We start from the raw sequence: 22,985 nt of genomic DNA, 5'->3' as shown, positions 1-22,985 counted from the left end.
CTCATTTGTGCTTTTGAGTTTTGATTTGCTTATGTGACTAAACTACAATATTGTTTGTGATGATTTCTCACTATCCAAAATATGTTCAAAATACCCTGTCAATATTATATAACATTCCTTATTCTTTTTGAAAATTTTAAATCTTTAGAATGAAAAAATATCTTTAAAGCAAAAAATGTCAAATATATTAAACTAATATGTAAACTGATTTTTTTCAAGACTAATCATTCTTGAAAACAGTCACATTTATGTTGGAAGGGAAATTTTGAGGTTAGTTACCTACAACAGTGTATGTGCCTTAAATATTGTAGAAATGGCAAGGTATGTAATGGGTTAATATTTGAACAATGTAACACATCTTGGAATGCCATGGTTTTACAGCACCAGGTAGCCTGAAATCTGTTTGTGAAATATATTTGAATGGCACTACTGATTTAATGTACAAAATAGAAAACAAGTTGCAGAGGGGAGTAACATTTATTTGTCAGTTATATTGTGAGTATTATCTTTAGTTATATTGTATTATTTTTAGACAATCAGTTATAGACACTTCAGAAATCCACATTACTCTAGAGACCCAAAGGCACAGATACAATTGATTTATTATGTTTTTAAAAAGTGACAAAAGGGAATATTAGTTCTGGAAGGTTTTTAATCAATTCAACACTATTATACACTAGAGAAAAAAAAATTCCCACAAACATTCCCTCACAAAATCCATAGTTTTATATTTACATAGAATTATTATAGCAATTTTAAATGTTAATCTATGATACAATATTATGTCAGATAACATAAAAAATATAGTTTTTTTTAATAGCCATGCTCCCATTTTTGATGAAAGCTAGTCAGTTCATCCTAATGTTAAACAGTTTAAAAATGCATAACAGACGTTCAGCCTTATAAAACCCCTAAGACAGAGGGTGTCAAACAGAATAAACAGAGGGCTCATCATCACTTATGTCTGAATCATCTTCATCTACTCCTTCAATGACTGATTTCTTCCCTTTACAACAGGATACAATTAATCCAATCAAGAATACCTGTAAATTTAAAGAAGTTACATGTTAGTCCTTAAATATAAAATCATTTAGAAAGTAATGAATAGAATATCTAATGTTATCAGTACGATACAAATGGGAAATTAAGGATCAAATCATACCTAGGTGTGATGCCGGTACTTACCCCCAGAAAGGCCCAGTTACCAAAATAGTATGCTGCACTAAAGAACCAGAATTTGTGAAGGAACAGGTATGTCCGGGTAACAGTACACTGATCTATAAAAGCAAATAAAGGACTATGATGAGATATTTTCTTTTTTGAAATGGACTATTAATACTTTATCTAAAAGATTATTAACCAAATAATGACCAAGGTCAGTAAAATATTAGAGACAGGATTGAAATCTAGGTCGTTCTCCAAAGCCAACTCTTTCAGTACCCTTACTATAGTGTTAAATTACCAAATAATAGGACATTAAAAAAAAATGAATGCCACCACTGTAATCCTGGCTTTTAAGTATAAAACATATATATATTGGCTAGTTTAATTTGAAAAAGAAAAAAGCATTTTAACCTGGAGTGCCAGATATCTGCTAAAACAAGACAGATAAAAATTCTCCTGATGAAGATAAAACAAAGTAATCAGAATTGATTATAATTAAGTTGTACTTTTCTAAGAATCCAATTTTCAGTACAGCTCAGATTTTAGAGTTTTTTGAGATTTATTTTTTCTTTTTAAGAACGTTGTTGAAAAGGCTGCTGTTTTTTTAAATACAAAATTGTTATTTACTAATATGCTTACTGTTTGAATTTTAGATTAATATTGTAACTTGAATTAAAAATACATCATACACCCAAATGAATCATTCACATACCTTTCTCTCTCAAAACGTAACTCTTTAAAGAGACTGGTTATTTAACATTTGTGTCAGACTCCATACTAGTTTTATCCAAAGAGTATCTCCATTAGCTTACAGAGTCCTCTAACCATATACACATATATCTAATATTTATTAGATATATCTAATACATATCTAAGGAAATATTTGTTTATTAAAACCATTCAGATAAGGCTGGGGCAGCAATAATATAATGTACCTGACTGAAAAATTATATATGCTGCAGCTAATAGAGGATTCTAATCTTCTAAACTTCAGAGGGTCTTTATTCATTATAGAGGAAAATCTTTATCTTACAAGGCAACTTTTCAGTCTGTTAATTACAAAAAAAGATTATGATTTCTGCATATTTTAAACAAAATTGATAATGGCAAGAAATTCCACATGCAATTGGGAGACCAATATCATATCCTATAGCTGATTAAGAAAATAAATACTGTTGATTTCTAATTTTATGAATTCTCTTCTCATCATCAATAAATGCTATAAACATAAAATTGAGCTGGGAAATCTGTAGTGCAATTTATTACCCAAGGGTTCTAAATCGCTTTATTTGGGGGCTGTCACATGGTTTTCTGAAAGTAGCCTTTGGGTTATGGTTTATGCAAGTACAAGATTTGTTATGTCAAGTTTTAGATATGTTACATACATATATAGATAATCTAAATCTTATCTACTCTAATCCCTTTCACTGTACTTCAAACTTTATTTCTGAATTGCTCAATACCAAACTGGACAAAGCAATCATTTTTTTTTCTGGCAGAGAAACATGCAGTTTAATAAGGAAGCAATCTCTTCCTTTCATAAGCAGGGACTACCTATCTAATGATGATATACTGATCCTCCATCAAGGGCCTCTTTCATATTTTGCTCTCTCTCTCAACAGAAAAGTCTAGAAGGAATATTCAAAGCTCTCTAACAAAAACCAAAAAGGCTTCAAGCAGCAGTGACTAAACAAATGTTTCTCTCCCGTCCTATGGTTACCAGCACCCAAGATTATAGTTGGGTGCTGTGCTGAGATGAGAGCTCTGTTAAGGAAAGTCATTAGTCATTTACTCTGCTCCCACAGTATTTTATTCTCACCTCTATTACAGCTCTTGCTTCAAAGTAACAGAATTACAAGCATACCTCACAGATATTGCAGGTTAGGTTCCAAAGCACCTCAATAAAGCAAATACTGCAGTAAAGCAAATCAATGAATTTCTTGTTTTCCCAGTGCATATAAAAGTTATGTTTATACTAAACTGCAGTCTACTAAGTGTGCAATAGCATGCTGTTGCACAATATACATACCTTAATTAAAAATATTATATTGCTAAAATCTAACCATCACCTGAGTTTTCAGCAACTCATAATCACTGATCACAGATCACTGTAACAAATATGATAATAATAAAAAAGGGATTTTGTGAGAATTACAAAATGAGACACAGACACGAACTGAACAAATGCTGTTGTATTATGGCACCAACAGACATGCTAAGAGTTGCTGCAAACCTTTAATTTGTAAACAATGTAATATCTGCAAAGTGCACTAATGCAAAGCACAATAAAGCGAGGTATGCCTGTATTCAATTTGCCACTTCTCCCATTAGATAAGCTTGAGTACTCCAAAGTACCCATCAGTGTACTTGGCATTCATATTTAATATAACTGCCAAAGTAAGCTAAAAATTTTTAAAAGGGGTGTTTTATTTAAAAATTGTATTGCTAAATAATACCTTTTCTAATTAACTAAAATCTGACAATATTCCAAGGATGTCAAAACAAGACACTTGCATATGTCTTGAAAATGAAGTATAACTAAAATGTCCAGTATGGTAAAGGAAGAGCCCAGACTCTGGTGTCTGACAAACTTAGTGTTGGATATCATTTGACCATTTCTTTGCCATGTGAATGGGCAAATGTGGACTGTTGAGACTATCCTTATAAAATGGAAAGATCACCATACTTCTGTACAGGGTCATTCTAAAGACTAAATGAGGTATACCAAAATCTCCATGTAAAGTGGTAGTTAATATTAATTTTCTTCCCCCTCCTAAAGCATAACTGAACCCATGATAAAGAACATATTTAAGAGTAGCTCAAGTGGTCTCACGAAAAACAATTATTATTAAGATTTTTAAAGTATATGAATGGCTTAGGCATTAGTATCATAACTATTGTGTCTATGTTCATTATTTTTATGTCTCTATAGTCAAAGTGTCACCACCCAGACCCCAAGGCACTACATTTACTGCTGACCTGCTTATATTCACTAATCTCTGTCTTATGTTTTTCCTTAAGCTCTTCTTTCTGGCCTACCTCTTAATTCAAGCAAATGAAACTGGAACCCACCCCTTAGGTGATGGTGACTGCCCTGAGAAGACCTCTCACCAGACCAGACCACCCAGACCATTTAAGCTAAACCCCTAACTTGTGCCGGTGTAGATGGAACAAGAAATGATCCCTGGAATGATCAGCAATTACCTTTACTTCATTATAATACTAAAACCTCTATCCAAGGAGGAGCCTTAGCCTCATTTACATCACATATATGTATAGACATGTTATTTTAAGGTTCATGCGTGACCTTATGCTTCCTCTACATATGACAAGGTTTCCCTATCTAATTATTCATCCTAATCTTTTTTTTTTTCATTTTTTAAATTCTAACCTTAAACAAATGGTATTCATTCACCCTTTCTTGGGGAGTCAGAGATTTATAAGCATTCCCCATGATCTCCTTATTTGGTGCAAATGAAAGTTTTTTGTGTGACAACTCAACCTGGTGTACTTTCTAACTCACCATGGAGAGAATTCATGTTGGTTCAGTTACAAATTCAGATATAAATGGATTTGGCAAAATTTGAATGTGTATAATTCAGTAATACGGTATCTGCTAAACAGTAATATACTTTTAAAAATAATCCATTTGAACATTTCAAAAATGAAGAGAGGAACAAGCTGGGACTTGTGCAAAAAATGGGTGTTAACAATTATTTTAAAAATAAGAACAGTATCTTCCATGGCTTAAATATTATGTAAGTTTAACCCTACAAGTATAAACATGTTTGAAAAAAGTTTTTCAACCTTCTCAACATTGCTACAATGTTCTAAACTTAAAAAATAAAAGTTCTATTACTCATTTCCATACTGAAAGACATTTCTGGAGTCAAAACAGAAATCTCAGGTCCAGAACAGGAATTATAAAATAGAGGCTGAAATGGCAGAAGCAAGTCAAATCAACTTATTTCTCCATGGAGGTCTAACCAACCATTCAGTGACATTTTAACTTGGTTTATCACTACTGATTCTTTTGCCCACCACAAAAAAAAATATCTCATTTTTCTTATCACATTATTTTACATGTTTACTATTTTTAAAGGTTGTAAATTTGACACAAACCTTCTAAAATAAGATTAAAAGGTAGTCATGGTTAGGGTTCATGTTGAAAAATGACACTGGACCACAAATCCCTACACACAGTGAGTATGTAACAACTCTTCATAGCTATTTTTATATATAACATATATATCATTATGTTTATATTGATATAAAGTGAACCAAGCAAGAGTTTTGGTTAATAAGTGCATGCATATATTTTATATTCAACTGATGATTCCACACTCAATCAACAGAGGGGGCTTTTCTGTTCACCATCTGCCATCTTCTAGCTGTTTACCTGAGTTATGGATATCAAGGAAATCTATGGGTGTCTTTCTACAGTTATCTAAAAAAATTATAATTAAATATTTTGTTAATTATTTTTCAATTTTAGAATGAAAGAGTGCAAGTGGGGTAGAGGGGCAGAGGAAGAGAGAGAGAATCGCAAGAATGCTTTCCCCTCAGCTGGGAGCCTGATACAGAGCTTGATCCCATGATCTGTGTGATCATGACCTGAACCGAAATCAAGAGTCAGATGATTAACACACCGAGCCACCCTGGTGCCCCTATAATTAAGTATTTTGAACTTGGTTTGACCCTCAAAGTAAATTTAAATCACTAGGTGTTTCATTTAAGGACTGTGTTCTAAAATCAAAAGTGTTCAGCAAACTTCTGTTGTTCCTCAAAAGGACATCTAAAAGTTCTAATTAAACTAAAGAGTACTATTAACAATGAAAAATTAAAATAGGGTTCAGATAGAAAAAAATTTTTCTGACAAGGTGGCCACACAAAAAATATCAAAATTAAGAGCCAAGAAAAGATATCTGGAGCACATGAATAAAATAAAATACTTTTGAATACTGACACTACAGTCTACCCTTCCTCCATCTCTTTTCATTATCATGGAACAAATAACAGAAAGTGAAATTAAATCTTTAATTTTCATATAACGGCAGCCATTATAAATACAACTGATAAATTTCATATATATGAAAAATGTATTTCCTGCTTCCTTTTAAATTATTTGTTATGTCATTGGTTTTTTTTTCAATGTTTATTTATTTTTGAAAGAGACAAAGAGAGAAAGAGAGAGGGAGTGAGCAGGGTAGGGGCAGAGAGAGACAGAGACACAGAATCCAAAGCAGCTAGCAGCAAAGAGCCCGATGCGGGGCTCAAATTCATGAGCCATAAGAGCATGACCTGAGCCAAAGTCAGATGCTCAACTGACTGAGCCACCTAGGCACCCCCATTATGTCACTGTTAATGTATGCTGACTGCCACTAAGATAACTTTGGTTATTAACTATGATAGGTCACATCTTCTAATTTAAATATATTTTTAAAACACGTAGTGTTGATTTAAGCCACAATTAAGTCATCATGTTATACCTTCACCTGAAATCAACTCAGAATTAATTATACTCTATATCTGTACTTTGTTTATAAAATGAATCCTTATGTTATATATGCATATATTGAGAAGAGCTTTGAGGAAATTCACATACCATGGAGAATGAACTTTAAATTTTTTAATAATGTTTTTATTTCTGAGAGAGAGAGAGAGAGAGAGAGAGAGAGACAGCGTGAGCAGGGGAGGGTCAGAGATAGAGGGAGACACAGATTCTGAAGCAGGCTCCAGGCTCTGAGCTGTCAGCACAGAGCCTGACACAGGGCTCGAACCCACAAACCACGAGATCATGACCTGAGCCGAAGTCGGATGCTTAACCGACTGAGCCACCCAGGCGCCCCGGAGAATGAACTTTAGAGCAAATATTTTGTTTGACAAAAAAATGGCATAAGACTGGATTATTTAGAATGCCACTTCATTTCTCATGGTTGCCCCTGATTATGCTAACTCTGATTTCTGATTAGGGTCTTGATACTACTGAATATTAAAAATACACATGTAAATCTTAACTGTACACAGGCTAAGGAACTTGATTTTACTGTGATATGATTAGGAATTATTTACCAAATGATTTTAAGAAAGGGAATAACATGTGTGGAGTGTAGACTGGCAGAGGGGATTGAGAGTAGATAGAGGTTCACTAAATTAGGAGACAATCGGAGTGAAAATATGAACTGTCAGGTTAGAAAAACAGGCTGGACTGAAAGGTTTCAGAAGTAAAATTCCAGTATATCACTGTTTTATTGTCAAATATGTATATGAAACATATACACATAAAAAGCTTTGAGATACTAACTATATACATAGTTTATAAAAGGGCAGAAAATTTTTGAAATCTGTAATAAAAACCAAAGTTATATATTTATCTTAAGATTTAACAAATGGAGGTGCCTGGGTGGCTCAGTTGCTTGCGGGTCTGACTCTTGATTTTGGCTCAGGTCATGACCCCCGGGTCGTGGGATGGAGCCCTGTGGAGCCTGCTTAAGATATTCTCTCTCTCTGTCTCTTTCTCTCTCTCTTTCTCTCTCTGCCCTTTCTCCCACTCACTCACTTTAAAATAAATAAAACAATTTTTTTTAAATTAACAAATAGCATATAGTTAACTCAGTATTTTATTAAATTTCCCTGGGGAAGCCGAGTAAAAGGGAAAGAATGGTGAACATCAAAAATCAAAATTCTAAAGGAAACAGTTTTATTATATTTTATGAATACAAACTATATCAGGTTAATAAAGATAGCACTTCTCAGATGTTTGACACTAAGCCATGAGTTTTATAGTGATTATTTTTAAGAACCAGTATAACTTGTGTTGAGTTCGGATTACATTTAAGTAAGTTTAAGATATTTCAAAGATGGCTCAGTCGGTTAAGGGTCTGACTTCGGCGCAGGTCATGATCTCGCGGTTCATGGGTTGAAGCCGCGCATCGTGCTCTATGCTGACAGCTCAGAGCCTGAAGCCTGCTTTAGATTCTGTGTCTCCCTCCCTCTCTCTGTTTCTCTCCACTCCTGCTCCATGTCTCTCTGTCTCTCAAAACTAAGTAAATTTAAAAAAAAATAAAATAAAAAAGATATTTCAAAGGTGCTAAATTATTTAGTGCTCCAAGAAAGAATGTTCCTAATTTCATTTGTGTTACTCACCGGCCATATAAATTTATAAAAGGGAGTTATAAAGGTAAGCATTAGCATATAACCTGTAGAAATAATCACAAACTTATTAGTAAACTCTAAATTAACCAGATTTACTATCTATTAGTCTTAATTGACCATGGACAGTCAAATAAATAAAAGGAATAGAAAACAGTTGTTTTCCACTACCTTTTTTTCATGTAGAAAAAGTTTAGTGGATATAGTAGAAAATATTAAAGTTGAGGGATAGAAAACGGAGTATCAGTTTCTTTGTAAGTGACAATATGATAATATCTGCCTGAGGTATACAGTGATAGGACAGACTGACCTTCTGAGAACTAAAATCAGAGAGAAATCTACATGTGATTGTTTACAGAAACAAAAGACTGATGTTTTAGGAGTTAGCAACCTTAAGGAAGAATCTGCATATTCGTGGCTGAGAGGTTTCACAAATTACCTAGACTGGTTTTGGCATAGACTCCAGAGAACTTACAAAGCTTATACCTAATTAACTTCACTCTTCTTAGTTGAACTTTTATCATCACCTAGAAAAAGAACTTTGATATCAAGAGACTCTCGGGATCTCAAGCAAAATCCAAGAAAAGTGATGCTCTGGTCAATACCTAATTTTCTGGTCTGCATGGCAAACTCACTTGACAATGGACACAATACATGAGGCTATCTCAGCTGGATTTTACCAGCCAATAAGATCAATGAGGCCCTCTTTCTGACTCCATGCCTACCTAGAAACTATGTGACTATAAGTCTGATTTTCCATACAGATTCTTTCTCTCTGGTGAGAGTTCACTAACCCCAAGCTTCTAGTCTCTTTGATAGTTATGCTTCCTATGGTAAATTAATAAACTCACAGCTGGCTAATACATTAGTTTCTTCTCTGTTCAGTTATCTGAAGCCAAATATAGATGGTGATTACCAACGTATGGTAGTATTTAATGGGCAGATTTAAATCGAATAAAGCTATCAATTCACAAACTTATTATCTGTCAAGTAAAAGATTATAAATTTAGAGTTCTTAACCATGAAGGACTATTTCAATCTGTTGAGAACAAAGCTTTTTGGTTCAAGATGACAGACTGGGCACGGTCATTTGTCTCTTGTCCTTCCCAGGACCTCATTAAAGTTAAGAGTAGAGGAATAAAGCCAAGAGCAATCTTTTAACAGCAAATAGAATGGGAAGAAGGCCATCAGGTGATTAGAGATTTCAACAATAATCTGGAAGGTGAAAAGCCACATTTAAAAGCTTTCCAGTAAAACAACTGGTTTCCCTCCTATTTATTATAAAATATAATTTAGGGATCATTAGAAACCTCAGTCACAGAATTACCATGATAAGGCTTCCTAGTTCCTGATACTTAAATACAAATTAACATAAATATGAATACATCATCAGATATATATAGAAACTATCAGCATGAAGGAGAAAGAACAAGATAAACAGAATTGTTCCAAGGCAAACAGAATTGTAATTTTATTTAAAGGAAACCATTATGAAAAATTTATAAAACCTCAAGATATTGAAGATGATATTATATCCATAAAACAAAGATGTTTGAAAAAGATCAGAACAATGAAGTACTTGAGGAATCTAAGACTTTGTTATATGAAATAAAAAATTCAGGATATAGTCTGAAGATGAAGCTGAACACATACTTAAGTATCCAGAGTAAAATGGAAGGCATAAAATATGAACTATGGATAAGGCAAGTGATCAACTGAAAATATCCAGCAACTAATGAACATAAGCTCCCCAAGGGAAAGTGGAGAAGAGAGAACTTACCAAGTTAGCTTCAAAAGAAGAAATAGATTGGCATTAGATCTCTCACCAGTTAAAAATGAAAGACAGAAGATGATGCAATGCCTTTAAAATTCTAAAAGAAATAACTTCTTATACAGAATTCTAAGCACAACCAAACAACCCACCATTTATATCAATTGAGGGCAAAATAGTTTTCAGACATACAGGCAGTTTCTGATGCGTATTTCATACAAAGCATGTCTTTTTTTTTTTTTTTTAACTCAAGTAAAGTTAGAGGCATGGGGGAGGAAAAAGATATGGCTTATAATGAATCAAAAGTCCAATGAATAGAAATTATAACATTATAGAGGGACAGCAGATTCAGAAAGCAACTGAACCAAATAAAAGGAAGTCAATAGGTACTTAAAGTACAACGGATTTCATTCAACAGATAAAGTAAGCTACAGGATGCTAGGTATAGTAATATCTTATGATACTTTAGTAATATTTTTTTAAAAGTAAAAGAAAAAAAGTAGTTTAAAACAAAAAAAGTAGTTTAATTCCAAAAATTGTTGTTTTGAGAGAGACAGAAAAATATACTTATATAACATTTTCTTAACCTGAAGGAGCTTACAGTCCTATAAAAAAGGGTAGAACAGGGGTGCCTGGCTGGCTTAGTTGGTAGAGCCTGTGACTCTTGATCTAGGGGTCATGAATTCGAACCCCATATTGGGCAGAGAGATTATTTAAGAAAGAGTAGAAGAGAGATAAGATATATAAATGACTGTAAGTTAAGACAGAGTAAGGTAATGTGATAACAAGTAAATGTTATGGGAATTCAAAGAGAAAAAAGCAGACCACATGTTTGAAGGTTCAAAACAGAAGGTCAGGTTTGAAGTAAACGTCAGATAGTCAGGATTTTGGGTGATGAAAACAGGCAGGATGATGCAGAAACTATTTGTGACATTTCAATAACAAATAGATAAAAAGTAAAAGGTGGAAAAGATGGCCATGTTCAGAAAGTATATGAAAAAATAAAAGCTACATATTTGAAGGATGGTAGTAGTGGTAGTGGTAGTCCATCAATCCTAGACTGAATCTGTCAAAGGAAAAGGGGAAAGGCACTTCAGATTTCTATCGAAGGAATGGCATTACGAGAGTACTTTAGAATAGTGTTTTCCACACTGCGGCAAAACCTGAGAAGATTCTGAAGTCTTACCTCAGATTCACTGAATCAAAAATTTTGCATTCTATGTTTAACAAGCCGTTTGGAGACTCAGATACAAGCATAAATTTGATAATCACTGCTTCAGAACAATTAAGCTGATAGCACTGTGTAGTGTGGATTAGAGTGGAGTACTAGTTAAAAAGTACAGAAATTCATGAGAGATGTCATTCAGCTGAGATCTGAGAGTCCATCTGACTACAGGCTGCATCCCTTAGCAGCTGACTAGGTGTGAAGAAAGAGAGGGCTGAAGGTAACTGTGCTTTGAATGGTGGTAATGTGAGACATAATGAAGTCAGTAAATACAGTCCAAAGGCCACATCTAATAGTCTGCATTCTCTTTACAAGAACTATTCATTTTATACTTTTCATGTTTATTTATTTTGAGAGAGAGGGAGAGAGAGAAGAAAAGGAGGGGGAGAGAAAGAGAGAGGAGAGAGAGTGCACACGTGTGAGCAGGGGAGTGGCAGAGAGAGAGGGAGAGAGACAATCCCAAGAAGGCTCTGTGCTGTCAGCCCTGAGCCTGACACGGGGCTCAATTCCACGAACTGTGAGATCATGACCTGAGCCAAAATCAAAAGTTGGATGTTTAACCCAATGAGTCACCCAGGCACTCTAAGAACTATTCATTTTTAAACATTTACCAAAATAAGGTAGGCTCTGTATATTATTTTCACTGGATTGATAAATCTTATTTAGAGCTACACACAGATAGCTAAAAGGCTCACATCTTTATTTTGCTTACTTTCTTGACCATGAGGTAATGCCCTAACCCCACATACCACATACCACACTTGCTCTTAGCCATAAAGGAAATCTAATGAGAAAATGTGCAATGACTAACTAGTGAGATAATAAGTTATCACTAGTTCCCAATTTATGAAGAAATACTACAAACCACAAGGTCAAACAAGTTCAATTGAAATATGTATAACCGTAATAGCTGCAAATATTGGTTTTAAAGATAATTATTCTAGATGTTATCTAATAAGTAAATATAAAATATTAAATAACATTATCTAATTAAAACACTAAAAAACACAGGTATCAGGGGGGTGCTGACAGTGTGGAGCCTGATTGGGATTCTCTCTCTCCCTCTCTCTGACTCTCCCCTACTCTACCTCAAAATAAATAAACATTAAAAACAACAACAACAACAAAACCATCGCATCACCTCTGACCCTTTTCCCTCCTATCCGATACTAGATTCCTCAGCAAAGCCTACTGGTTACCTGTAAAACACATTAGCATCTGACCACTTGCCACCTGCACCACAAGCTCTCCCTTGGGTTACTGCAAAAGCTTCCTGTCAACCTGTTTTCGTCCTTGGGTTTATTATGGGCTATCTCAAGGTTTGGCAAAGTATAACCCAAGAGTTACATCTCACCTGTTTTTATAAGTTTTATTGGAACATGGCCACAGCCATCCATAATGTATTGTCTATGGCAGCTGTCATGCTGCAGTGGCAGAGGTGAACAGTGTGCCCCACAGAGCATAAAATATTTATTATCTTATCCTTTACAGAAAAAGTGTGCCAAGCCCTGGCCTCTACGCAACACAGTAATCAAAGTGATCCCTTGAGAACATCATGTCATTGTTCTACTTACAATCTTGCATCTGAAAGTTAAGAGTGCAAGTCCTTAAACTTGACCGCTTCCTGTTCCTCTGCCTCCTCCAGGACACTCCCACTCTGCACTTGCTGTCACTTGGGTCTAGAATGCTCGTCCCCGGATAGCTGCCTTTGCTCCTCACTTGTTTAAGGTCGTTTTGCTTAAATGACAGCTTCTCAGTAATAATTTCCTTTCTACTCAAAATTTCCAATCGTCCCTCCTCTGGGCACCACTCACTCTCCCTTAGCCCTTTGTCTCTATAATACTTAACATTTGACATACTTATTTGTCTTCTTCTACTAAGCAAGCCTCATGGGGACAGGAATTTGACTGTTTTGTTCACTGCTGTATAACAAATACCTAGAATAGTGTCTGACATAGTAGACATCAATAAACATTTAAGTGAAAAACCACAGGAATAATAGGTAAGTAAAATTAAATGATCATATGGAATCCTAGAATCCTAGACATCTATAAATTTATCTTCGAATTTCAAGACAAATAGGACCGTAATCTTCAGTGTTACTAAAAAAGATTATGTCAATATCTTCTAAAGATGTGCAAACTGCAATAGCCAGTACTTAATGTTGGATTTCTCAAACAGGGTAACTTTCTGAATAAGGCTATCAAAATAATCACAATTTTAAGAGATGACTTATCGTTAACTTCCCACCCTCAAATTTTCAGAGTATAAGACAAAAAGGCCATATAGTTTTTCTTTTTAGGGCCACTGCCCTAATGTGCTTGAGTCTGAGGGTAAGGATGACATGTATTCTCCAGAATTGTATCTTATTAGTTACAAAATTTCAGAAAGCTAAAATTAATTAGCTTCACCCAACATGGGGTAGGAGGTGTTAAACTGATAGTCCATATTCAAATTTTCCTTTTAAATCACCACAGTAAGAGTCTGCTATCATTTTCATTTCAAATTATATTTATGGACCACCCACGTGGACACAGCACCACAGGAGACATTATCAAATAGTCATCACAAAACAGCAATGTCCTGTTTATAAAAAAATTTTTTTTTAAACATTTATTTATTTTGAGAGACAGAGAGAGACAGAGCATGAGCAGGGAAGGGGCAGAGAGAGACGGAGAAACAGGATCTGAAGCAGGCTCCAGGCTCTGAAGCCCAGCCCTGGGCTGTCAGCACAGAGCCCAATGTGGGGCTCAAACCTACAAACCGTGACATCATGACCTGAGCTGAAGTCAGACACTTAACTGACTGAGCCACCCAGGCAACCCAGCAATGTCCTTTTTTTGACCTCAATCCTTAAGGCTTAGGATCTAATGAAATCTCTTGAGCAGCTTCATTTTCAGCCTATTAAAACTGGCTTTCCTTAAAATGTGTATTTTATTTGTAAGTATATAAATCAAACATAAAATGTCAATTAGTGTAGTAACTCCTTTAATAATACTGGTTTTTTCTTTTTTAATATTTATTTTTGAGAGAGAGAGAGACAGAGACAGAGACAGAGTGTGAGCAGGGGAGGGGCAGAGAGGGAAGGAGACACAGAATCTGAAGTGGGCTCCAGGCTCTGAGCGGTCAGCATGGAGTCTGATGCTGATGTGGGACTTGAACTCACGAGCCATAAGATCATGACCTGAGCTGAAGTTGTATGCTTCACCAACTGAGCCACCCAGGTGCCACTAATAATACTGGTTTTTAAACAGAGATAAGCATCTCCCACAAAATGCATATTTGCTTATAGTCCAAAGTGTGGGTGGGTAAAAAAAAAAATTTCACCTGAATCCATTGTTAGTGATCATGTAAAGTGCTTTGAGCAGTACTGCATAGTTACCTAGGTAAGACTTCTTCTAAATTAAAATTTCCTGGAACCTCAGAAGCTTAAGTAGGAATAAATGTTCCATATTCAGGGGAAAAGGATGGTACTAAGAAATTTTTCAAAGTTTCAGTAATTGCCCATGTCACTCACATATTTCAACAAACTGGGAAGAAAAAGTCTTCTCTACAATCAGTGTCTACTTGGTAGATGCATGTTTATTTTATCTATATTACTTCCATCCTTAAGGCTTAACAGTGTTTTATTAAATTATAGAATAAAATCTATTTTTTAAAAAAGAGTAAATATTCACTTCTTGTCTCTACTCCAAATTTCATTTTCCTGAGGTACAGCCAAATTTCTAGACGTGTTTATGAGCAATAGCATAAAAAATGAGGAAATATATACACTGTTCCACCTACAACCATACAGTATATGTTTTTCTATACAGAAACATAAAGCTATATCATTACATTGTATACGGTGTTATTTCAAGAATTCTCACTGATGGATACATATTAAGTTGTTTTGTTTTCTTTTATTTCTTTCCTAAATGCAGTGAGACTTGGAAACTGGTTAGCTGTTGGAAGAGCGAAAAAATGTGAATATGATTTCTAGATTTCCGTCTGAGTAATAGCTGTGGGCACAGAAAAGGAACAGGATAACTCCCCATGCTCCCTGCAATAACATGAAGGTAATAGGTAGGAAAAGTCAGTGGAAGAGGGAAGAAAAGACGAGTTCAGTCTTAGACTTGAGGTTTGAGGGGCTGGCTGGGCATGCATTTCCATATAGATAAACTAGCAGACAGAAAATAAAAACAGATGTAAGATTCTGAATCACTTGATTAAATTATAATTCCTTCTTAAGTTACCCAAAATGAGTAGGCTTATTTATTGTCAAATAGCAAAGCTAAATTTATTAGACTAACAATAGTAAGGGGAAAGACAAGACATTTATAAGGCTTAAGGAATTGGAATGGGCTGGACCACTTCAATCAAGGTCGTGAAAGGTAGGGAACTGGGTAGAATTGGGCTAGGTTTATGACAGAAGTTTTGGATTGGTGGATACAATGAAATGAGAAGTCTTAAAGTAAGTTTTATTGAGCAATGAAGCTATTTTAGTAGTTTCAGAGTCAGGAGTACTTCCTGAAGCAAATAGATAAAACTATTTTTGTTCTCAGTATTATTTAACATAGGGACAGGATACAGGTCTGTGCCCAAACTTGCTGAACGTTAGCAACATTATGTTGGTGTCAGTTCCCAACATTTTATGGAATTCAACAGGTTTTAAAATTTATTGATAAGCATTTGAGAATGGTTTAGACTTTAGATAGTCTATCATGAATTGTTAAAACATGATACTCTGGAATGGACAATATGGTAAACAGAGTAAATCTGAAAAGTGTTCAGAAAGAAGAAGGGTAGGTTGCGGACACTATCAAAAGAAACTAGTTGGAAAATCTACCTGTTTTAGCTCATAGCTTTCAAAGCAAAAGCTTTACATTAAAAAAATGTAAAAACTGCTCTATCATTAACAATAAGTGATACATTTTGAGAAAAATCTTAAATTGTTTAAAGAAATTGGATTATATTACCATATAAAGAACATCATCTTTATACTTATAAACTGGTATATTATTAATAATATGAAAAAATTCTTCAGTAACTTTTAAAGTACTATGTGCCTTTAGAAAAGAAGTTTAATTCTAAAGAGTTTTTAATATGTTCTTTCTGTATTTAAACTGTACTTCTGCATAGAACCTCAATAGGAATATATACTGTAAAGTTAAGTCAGAGAATGACTCATTTTACATGACTGAATATGTCTATAATTGAATCAAAATTTATTTGATGCTAGAAATTATACCAGAGTGACAGGAAAATGTGAGAGATGAATTATTCTGTAGAAGATTCAAAATTAAAAATAAACAAGAAAGATTAACTCACTTTCATAAAAATTTATACCTTTGGTTCGAAATTGCTTAGGGAATTCACTACTTTTATGTTCAAAATGTGTTCTGTCATCTTGTCGGGCAAATACAACATACTGAACCACTGGGGATATAAACTTAAATTTATGTAATTTAAGAAGAATATATACATGTGTAAATTTTTTAACAGTAATAAATAATGTATAATTGTATAAATAATATAATGTATAACATCTGCCAAATGGTAGTTAGAAATGGTCATCTTTAGTAGTTTCATATCTTGGCCTATCCTTGGGACTGAGTGTTTAAAACAGTTATCATTTGCTGGTGTACAGCAGTTCCCATGTGGCTGTCCCTTCCCTTTATTATTCTCTCAACATATACACACTTAATGTTTTCTGAATTATATATTGTAACTTAACCTCTTAACATGTCTGTATTTTTTAAGCAGAAGGATATTTGCTTTCATAACCAGAGTATAGCTATTTAAGAATTTTAACACTGATACCATATTTTTAAAAAATTTACTTTACAGTTCATATTTCCACCCTGTCATTTATCCCAGTTTATTCTTTCTAGTATTTTTATCCTCTATTACAGGATCCAATCCCAGATCATGTATTACTTTTGGTTAACATGTCTCTCTAATATCTTTAATCTGTAACAGTTCCAAGACCCCCTGTCTTTTATGACACTGACATTTTTAAACCATACAGGCTAGTTACTTTATACCATGTTCATCAATTATCGATTTGGTTTTGTCTGGTATTTCTTCATGATTTTATTCATGCTCTCCATTCTTCTCAGGATGTCGTATCTGATGGCACATGATACACTGCCCTTGATGACAGTAATTTTGTTCACCTGGTGCAGATACTGCCCAGTTTCTCTGATGTACAGTCATCACAGCTACTACATTTCCTCTTACAATTAATAAACAATGTGTGGAGAACTCAGTGTGGTTTTAAGCTGTAGTCCTTAAAGTGAGTTTAATTCCCATTACTGTATGTTTATTTCTAAATATTGTACTTAGAATTAATTTGTCAATTACAAATCTGTTACTTTTTTTATTCATTCATTCTGTTGTCCCCTGCCAATATTTTGATCTGTTCTTACTCCTTTATGAAAGTTAGCTGCTCTGTAATCTGTGTTGATAATTCCAATATTTGGTCTTTGCAAGTCCCTTTTTGCTGCCTGCTATTTTTTCTAGCTTTTTTTCAAGATGCTTTGTTTTCTTGTAGCTTAAATATTTGGCTCCAATGTCTTCATATGTGCGGTGGAGGCAGTGGTGGGGATAATCCCAAACAGGTTATGCGCATTAAGTGTGGAGCCTGACGTGGGGCTCTAAGTCACAAACTGTGAAATCATGACCTGAGCAGAAACAAGAGTTGGACTGAACCATCCAGGCACCCCTGAGGCTTTTGTCTTAAGATCTTATCAGCACTTTGATACTTTTAAGAAATTTGGTATTTTACTCAGCAGTTTTTTTTTACCTTGGTGTTTCTGCCATGACAATCATTTCACACTCTTGGCCACAGCTCCCTATCCCCTCGTTAGCCTGCTCCAATCAGGTTTCTGCGGCACTATCCCATCAGAACTGTTGTTGTCAGTCACCCAATTAACCCCACCAAGAGTCATATTTTAGTCCTTGTTTTACCTGACTTATCTTGACAATGTTGAAGTTGACCAAAGCCCTGTGATCTTGGAAACCTTGATGGTTCTTTCTAAGCCTTGTTTACTCCTCCCTACCTACGGGAAAAATCCTCATTTCTGCCTGACCTCTGAAACAACTGCAGCTTCATGGTCAGAAAGTTTTCCTTATTGCAACATTTTCCCTTTTCCTACTGTCATCAACTGTTCATCTACAGTTTCTCTCTCTCTTTTTCTTTCAATTTGGCAAATGCCATCATCTGAAATGGTTCACTCTTCCCTTGGTTTATAGGAAACTATACTTGCCTAATTTTCCACCTAACTCACTGGCTGTCCCTTCTTAGCTCTTTGCTGGTTGCTCTTCTTTTTTTTTTTTTTTTAAATTTTTTTAAGGCTTTTATTTATTTCTAGAGAGAGAGAGAGACAGCGTGAGCAGGGGAGGGTCAGAGAGAGAGGGAGTCACAGACTGAAACAGGCTCCAGGCTCTGAGCTGGCAGTCAGCACAGAGCCCGACGTGGGGCTCGAACCCACGAACCGTGAGATCATGACCTAAGCGAAAGTCGGATGCTTAACCGACTAAGCCACCCAGGCGCCCCTGCTGGTTGCTCTTCTTATTTCTAACCTCTAACCACCGGACAGTCACAGAGCTCAGTCCCTGTACCTCTTCTCCACGTACATTCAGTCTCTTGGTGATCTCTTACCCAGTCTTACAGCTTTACTTCCCTTCGTACCCTGACTAATCCAGCATAAATTTCTCTAGAACTTCAGATCCAACTCTGCCAACTCAAGATCTCCACTTGAATATTTAAGGAATACTCAAACAAAAATGTTCAAAACTGAACTCTATGTTCTCTCAATGCATGAATTAAGGAAACAGAAATGTGGAATTAAGAATACACTGACTTTACAAAAAGACTTGAGGACAGCCACAGAGCAAGCTCCTGAATGTATGTTAGTATAAACCCATATTAAAAATTGGACTGAGGGGCACCTGGGTGGCCCCATTGGTTAAGCATCCAAATTTGGCTCAGGTCATGATCTCAACAGTTTGTGGGTTCAAGCCCTGCGCTAGGCTCTGCATCGACGACTCAGAGCCTGGAGCCTGCTTCAGATTCTGTCTCCCTCTCTCTGTGTCCCTCCCTCACTCATGTTCTCTCAAAAATAAATGTTAAAAAACTGTAATTAGATTGATATACAACTGCAGTAATACCTCCATGCTTTTAGTTCATGTGTCATTTAATATATGGGATTTTTTAAGGCTGTGTAAAAAGCATGACAAAAATCCAAAACCAAAGCCACAACAAGGTAAGGAATTTTCTTCATTGTTAAATCTTTTCACTTACTTCTCTACAACTTTAGCCCCAAACTACCCTATTAACACTGCATTCTCAAAGGTTTAAGACTTGCTTGCTAAATCTCTCTCTGAAGCATCAACACTATTGACCTCTGGACACAATACTCTCTTGGATACTATAATGTTATACTATTCGGGTTTTCATCTCTTGTTTTCCAGACTCTTACCTCCCTTCTCCAATAACCTAGGTTTAACTCTTCAACTCCTGGTTTTCCTTTATATTGTCCGTGATTTTCATCCCCTCATGGCTTCAAATAAGTATTTCCCTTACAGTTTTATTTTTAAAATTTATTTTTTTAATGTTTTATTTACTTCTGAAACAGGGGGAGAGAGAGAGAGAGAGAGAGAGAGAGAGAGTCAGTCAATCTAAGCAGGCTCTGCACTGGAAACGCATAACCATACGCAAGGGGCTCCATCTCAGGAATAGTGAGATGGTGACCAGACCTGAAATCAAGGGTCTGAGCTTAACTGACTGAGCCACCCAGGCGTCCCTCTGCTCAGTTTTCTGTAATTCACATAGTTCAGTTTAACACATCAACTTCTATTTTAGCATCATCAGCTAACTTGAGTCATCTTAACCATTTGCCCTAGTAAAATTATACCCTAACGTGAAACTCTAATGGTATATAGATCATTTGATAATTTTTTTAAGACTGGCTATATATATTAACAAATATACTTAATTAGAATAACCCACAAAAATCAAGCTTGATTTATACGACCATTTCATTTCCAGTTCCAAGTAAGACAACACAAGTTTACTTCAAGAAAATATAAAAGAATTAAATAGGACAGCGTAATAAGACTTAAGGTTCATGGATTTTTAAAAATAGTCATCTGGAAACATATTATCTTGCTTCATCCTTCACTGAATTCCCCAAATATTCAATGTCCCTACCACAATTTATGATTACTACAACATGCCAAATATATTTATGTCTTTTTGCCTTACTAATGCAGGTGCCTTCTCTGCTTGGAATATCCTCTAGTATTTTTTGTTGGTGTTGTTCATTTAGATTTATTTAACTTCTTCTGCTTTTGGGCCCAGCTGAAATGTTATACCGCCTCCTGGGTAGAATAAATCATTATTACCTTTTGCTTTCCCATAGAATTTTGTCTATAATTTTTTATAGCTTGCCACTTACTTTTCCTTCAATTGCAATTATTTATTTTCATATCCAACTGCACTAGGCTGTGTGCTAGTCAATGGCAGAGATATATATACTAGGTAGGTGTTTCCTCTGACACTCTTCCAAAATCTACCCCAGTATTCACAATATCTATTGTGTTTGTTCATTAAGGGACAATGATGAACATTGTCTTATTTTGTTCTCAAAAGAACATCTTATTTTGACTAAAATATTTATACATGTTTATGTTACTTTTAATAATTCTGTGATTTTCTTAACTATTTTTTCACATAAACACCTATATTGTATATTAAGGCTTATTAGATTAAGTAGCAATTAAAGAATATATAAAGCTAGGAATGTAAAGATCCTTTTGCCATATGGCATTAAAAAGTTAAAGCTATACTTCTAATTTACTAAGATGACTCACTTTAAACATATAAGCTATGCACTACCTGTCAAAATAAGTCATATAATATTGTCATTTTAGGAAAACTTTATAAACATAGTATGATAGGTATTCTTCACAAATCTGCTAAATCATTCCCTTTTTGAAGAGGTTATTTTAAACACAAAAAACATGAACCATTTTTAGATGAATGGCTCTTTTGAATCTTAAGACATTATAAGCACTTAAACGTAGAGTGTCATTTGGAAACTAATTTGACAATAAACTATTTGTAAAAAAAAAAAAAAAAAGTAGGGTGTCAGTAATATTTTCTATATGTTTAATAAATGTGAGACTATCCCTTATATGAACATAATATTACTTAAGAAAAAAGTCTCTAAAATATACTGATTGATAAGAGATCCATTTAGAAACTGATGTCTTAATATTTTTCAGGGAGTTTATTTTTCTCAGAATATAATTTTAAGTATATAATATAATTTTAAGTATAACTTTATAAATTATAATTTTGGCTTTTAAATCTGAAACTCTCCAAAATTCTGTTACTTGCAACAGACACATAACAAAGGTGTCATCAAATGCCTTATGGCATATTTATATTATAGCACCATCTATGCTAGTCAAATGTGCCCACCAAAAAGTCACAAACAGTAGTGCTGATTTTTTTCTCTGCATGCTGAGATAGTTCTGAATTTGTGTTAAATGCACACAGCCATACCAGCCTGTTACTGTACATTCCACACCATCCCCACCCCTATGTGTCAAATCTCATGTTCTAATCTGCTCTTCATCTTTCTCCATCATTATTTGTATTTTAAAAATCTACCCTGCTACCCTAAAACTATGGTCATATTTTTACCATCCTCTTCTAAGTATGCACAGGAAAATCTAACATTTAAAGATGAACTAGGAAACCAACAGGAACAACAACAAAAAAAGGTTGAGAAAAATTAATCATATCCATAATTCTAAAGGGTATGCTTTTGTATTGCAAAGTAACATTTCAAATGATAAGTCAACTGAAATGTTTAAGAAAAATTTTCAACAGTACATATGAAGTCATTTTAACTACTGTAAATCAGATTAGACTGAAAAAGAAAAATCCTAAATGTGATTCATAAAAAGTAATGGTCAAGTGTGCTATGTGACTAAAGCTTATTAATCTGAAATACACAAATACACTCAGTTCAGCAATACAGGGGCATTTTTTTTTAACTAAAAAAAAATTTTTAATGTTTTACTTATTTCTGAGAGAGAGAGAGACAGCATGAGCAGGGGAGGGTCAGAGAGAGAGAGGGAGACACAGAATCCAAAGCAGGCTCCAGGCTCTGAGCTGTCAGCACAGAGCCCGATGCGGGGCTCAAACCCATGAACCGTGAGATCATGACCTGAGCCGAAGTCAGACACCCAACAGACTGAACCACCCAAGCACCCCTACAGGGGCATTTTAAATTCCCTTTAGCAGCACAACATAATTTTGAAATCCTAATTTTTTTTTAATTTATTTTTTCTGCTAGGTTTCAATACTGCCATAAGAATTTTAAAAGTAGAACCTATATTGTCAGGGTCAATGCCCTCTTAGTTCAAAAAAAAAACTACAAGTCAGCTCAGCAGTAATTTTTCAATCTATTTTCACTTAGCTAAAAATGACCGCCCAAACCATTTCAAATATCAAACTTGTTTGTGACATGATGTATTGTATATTTCAAAGAAAAAATCTGGGACTAAAGTCATTACAAAAGTAGAATTGGAAAGTCAAGTCATATTTTTTATACTGGAAATATTTTACTATTTTTCTTCAGGCAACAAAAGGTATCCCACTGGATTTGTCTTCCC

At 34.7% G+C, this 22,985-nt stretch overlaps 1 protein-coding gene across 2 annotated transcripts in view; it reads right to left on the bottom strand.

Moving 5' to 3' along the window:
• Window positions 1-458: 458 nt before the first annotated feature.
• Window positions 459-22,985, bottom strand: part of LMBRD1 (LMBR1 domain containing 1) — a 105,526-nt gene continuing 82,999 nt past the window's right edge. For both annotated transcript variants that reach the window (XM_077767247.1, XM_077767248.1), the window contains exons 15-16: window positions 1,186-1,277; window positions 459-1,043 (exon numbers count right to left, since the gene is read on the bottom strand). In XM_077767247.1, coding sequence (XP_077623373.1) covers window positions 927-1,043; window positions 1,186-1,277 — 209 coding nt within the window. In that variant the 3' untranslated portion in view covers window positions 459-926. The remainder of the gene's footprint in view (window positions 1,044-1,185; window positions 1,278-22,985) is intronic.

Source organism: Crocuta crocuta, unplaced genomic scaffold (assembly GCF_008692635.1).
Source record: "Crocuta crocuta isolate KB4526 unplaced genomic scaffold, BGI_CrCroc_1.0 scaffold518, whole genome shotgun sequence".
In the NCBI taxonomy this organism is placed as follows: Eukaryota; Metazoa; Chordata; class Mammalia; order Carnivora; family Hyaenidae; genus Crocuta; species Crocuta crocuta.
This window is presented reverse-complemented; position numbering and strand designations above follow the sequence as displayed.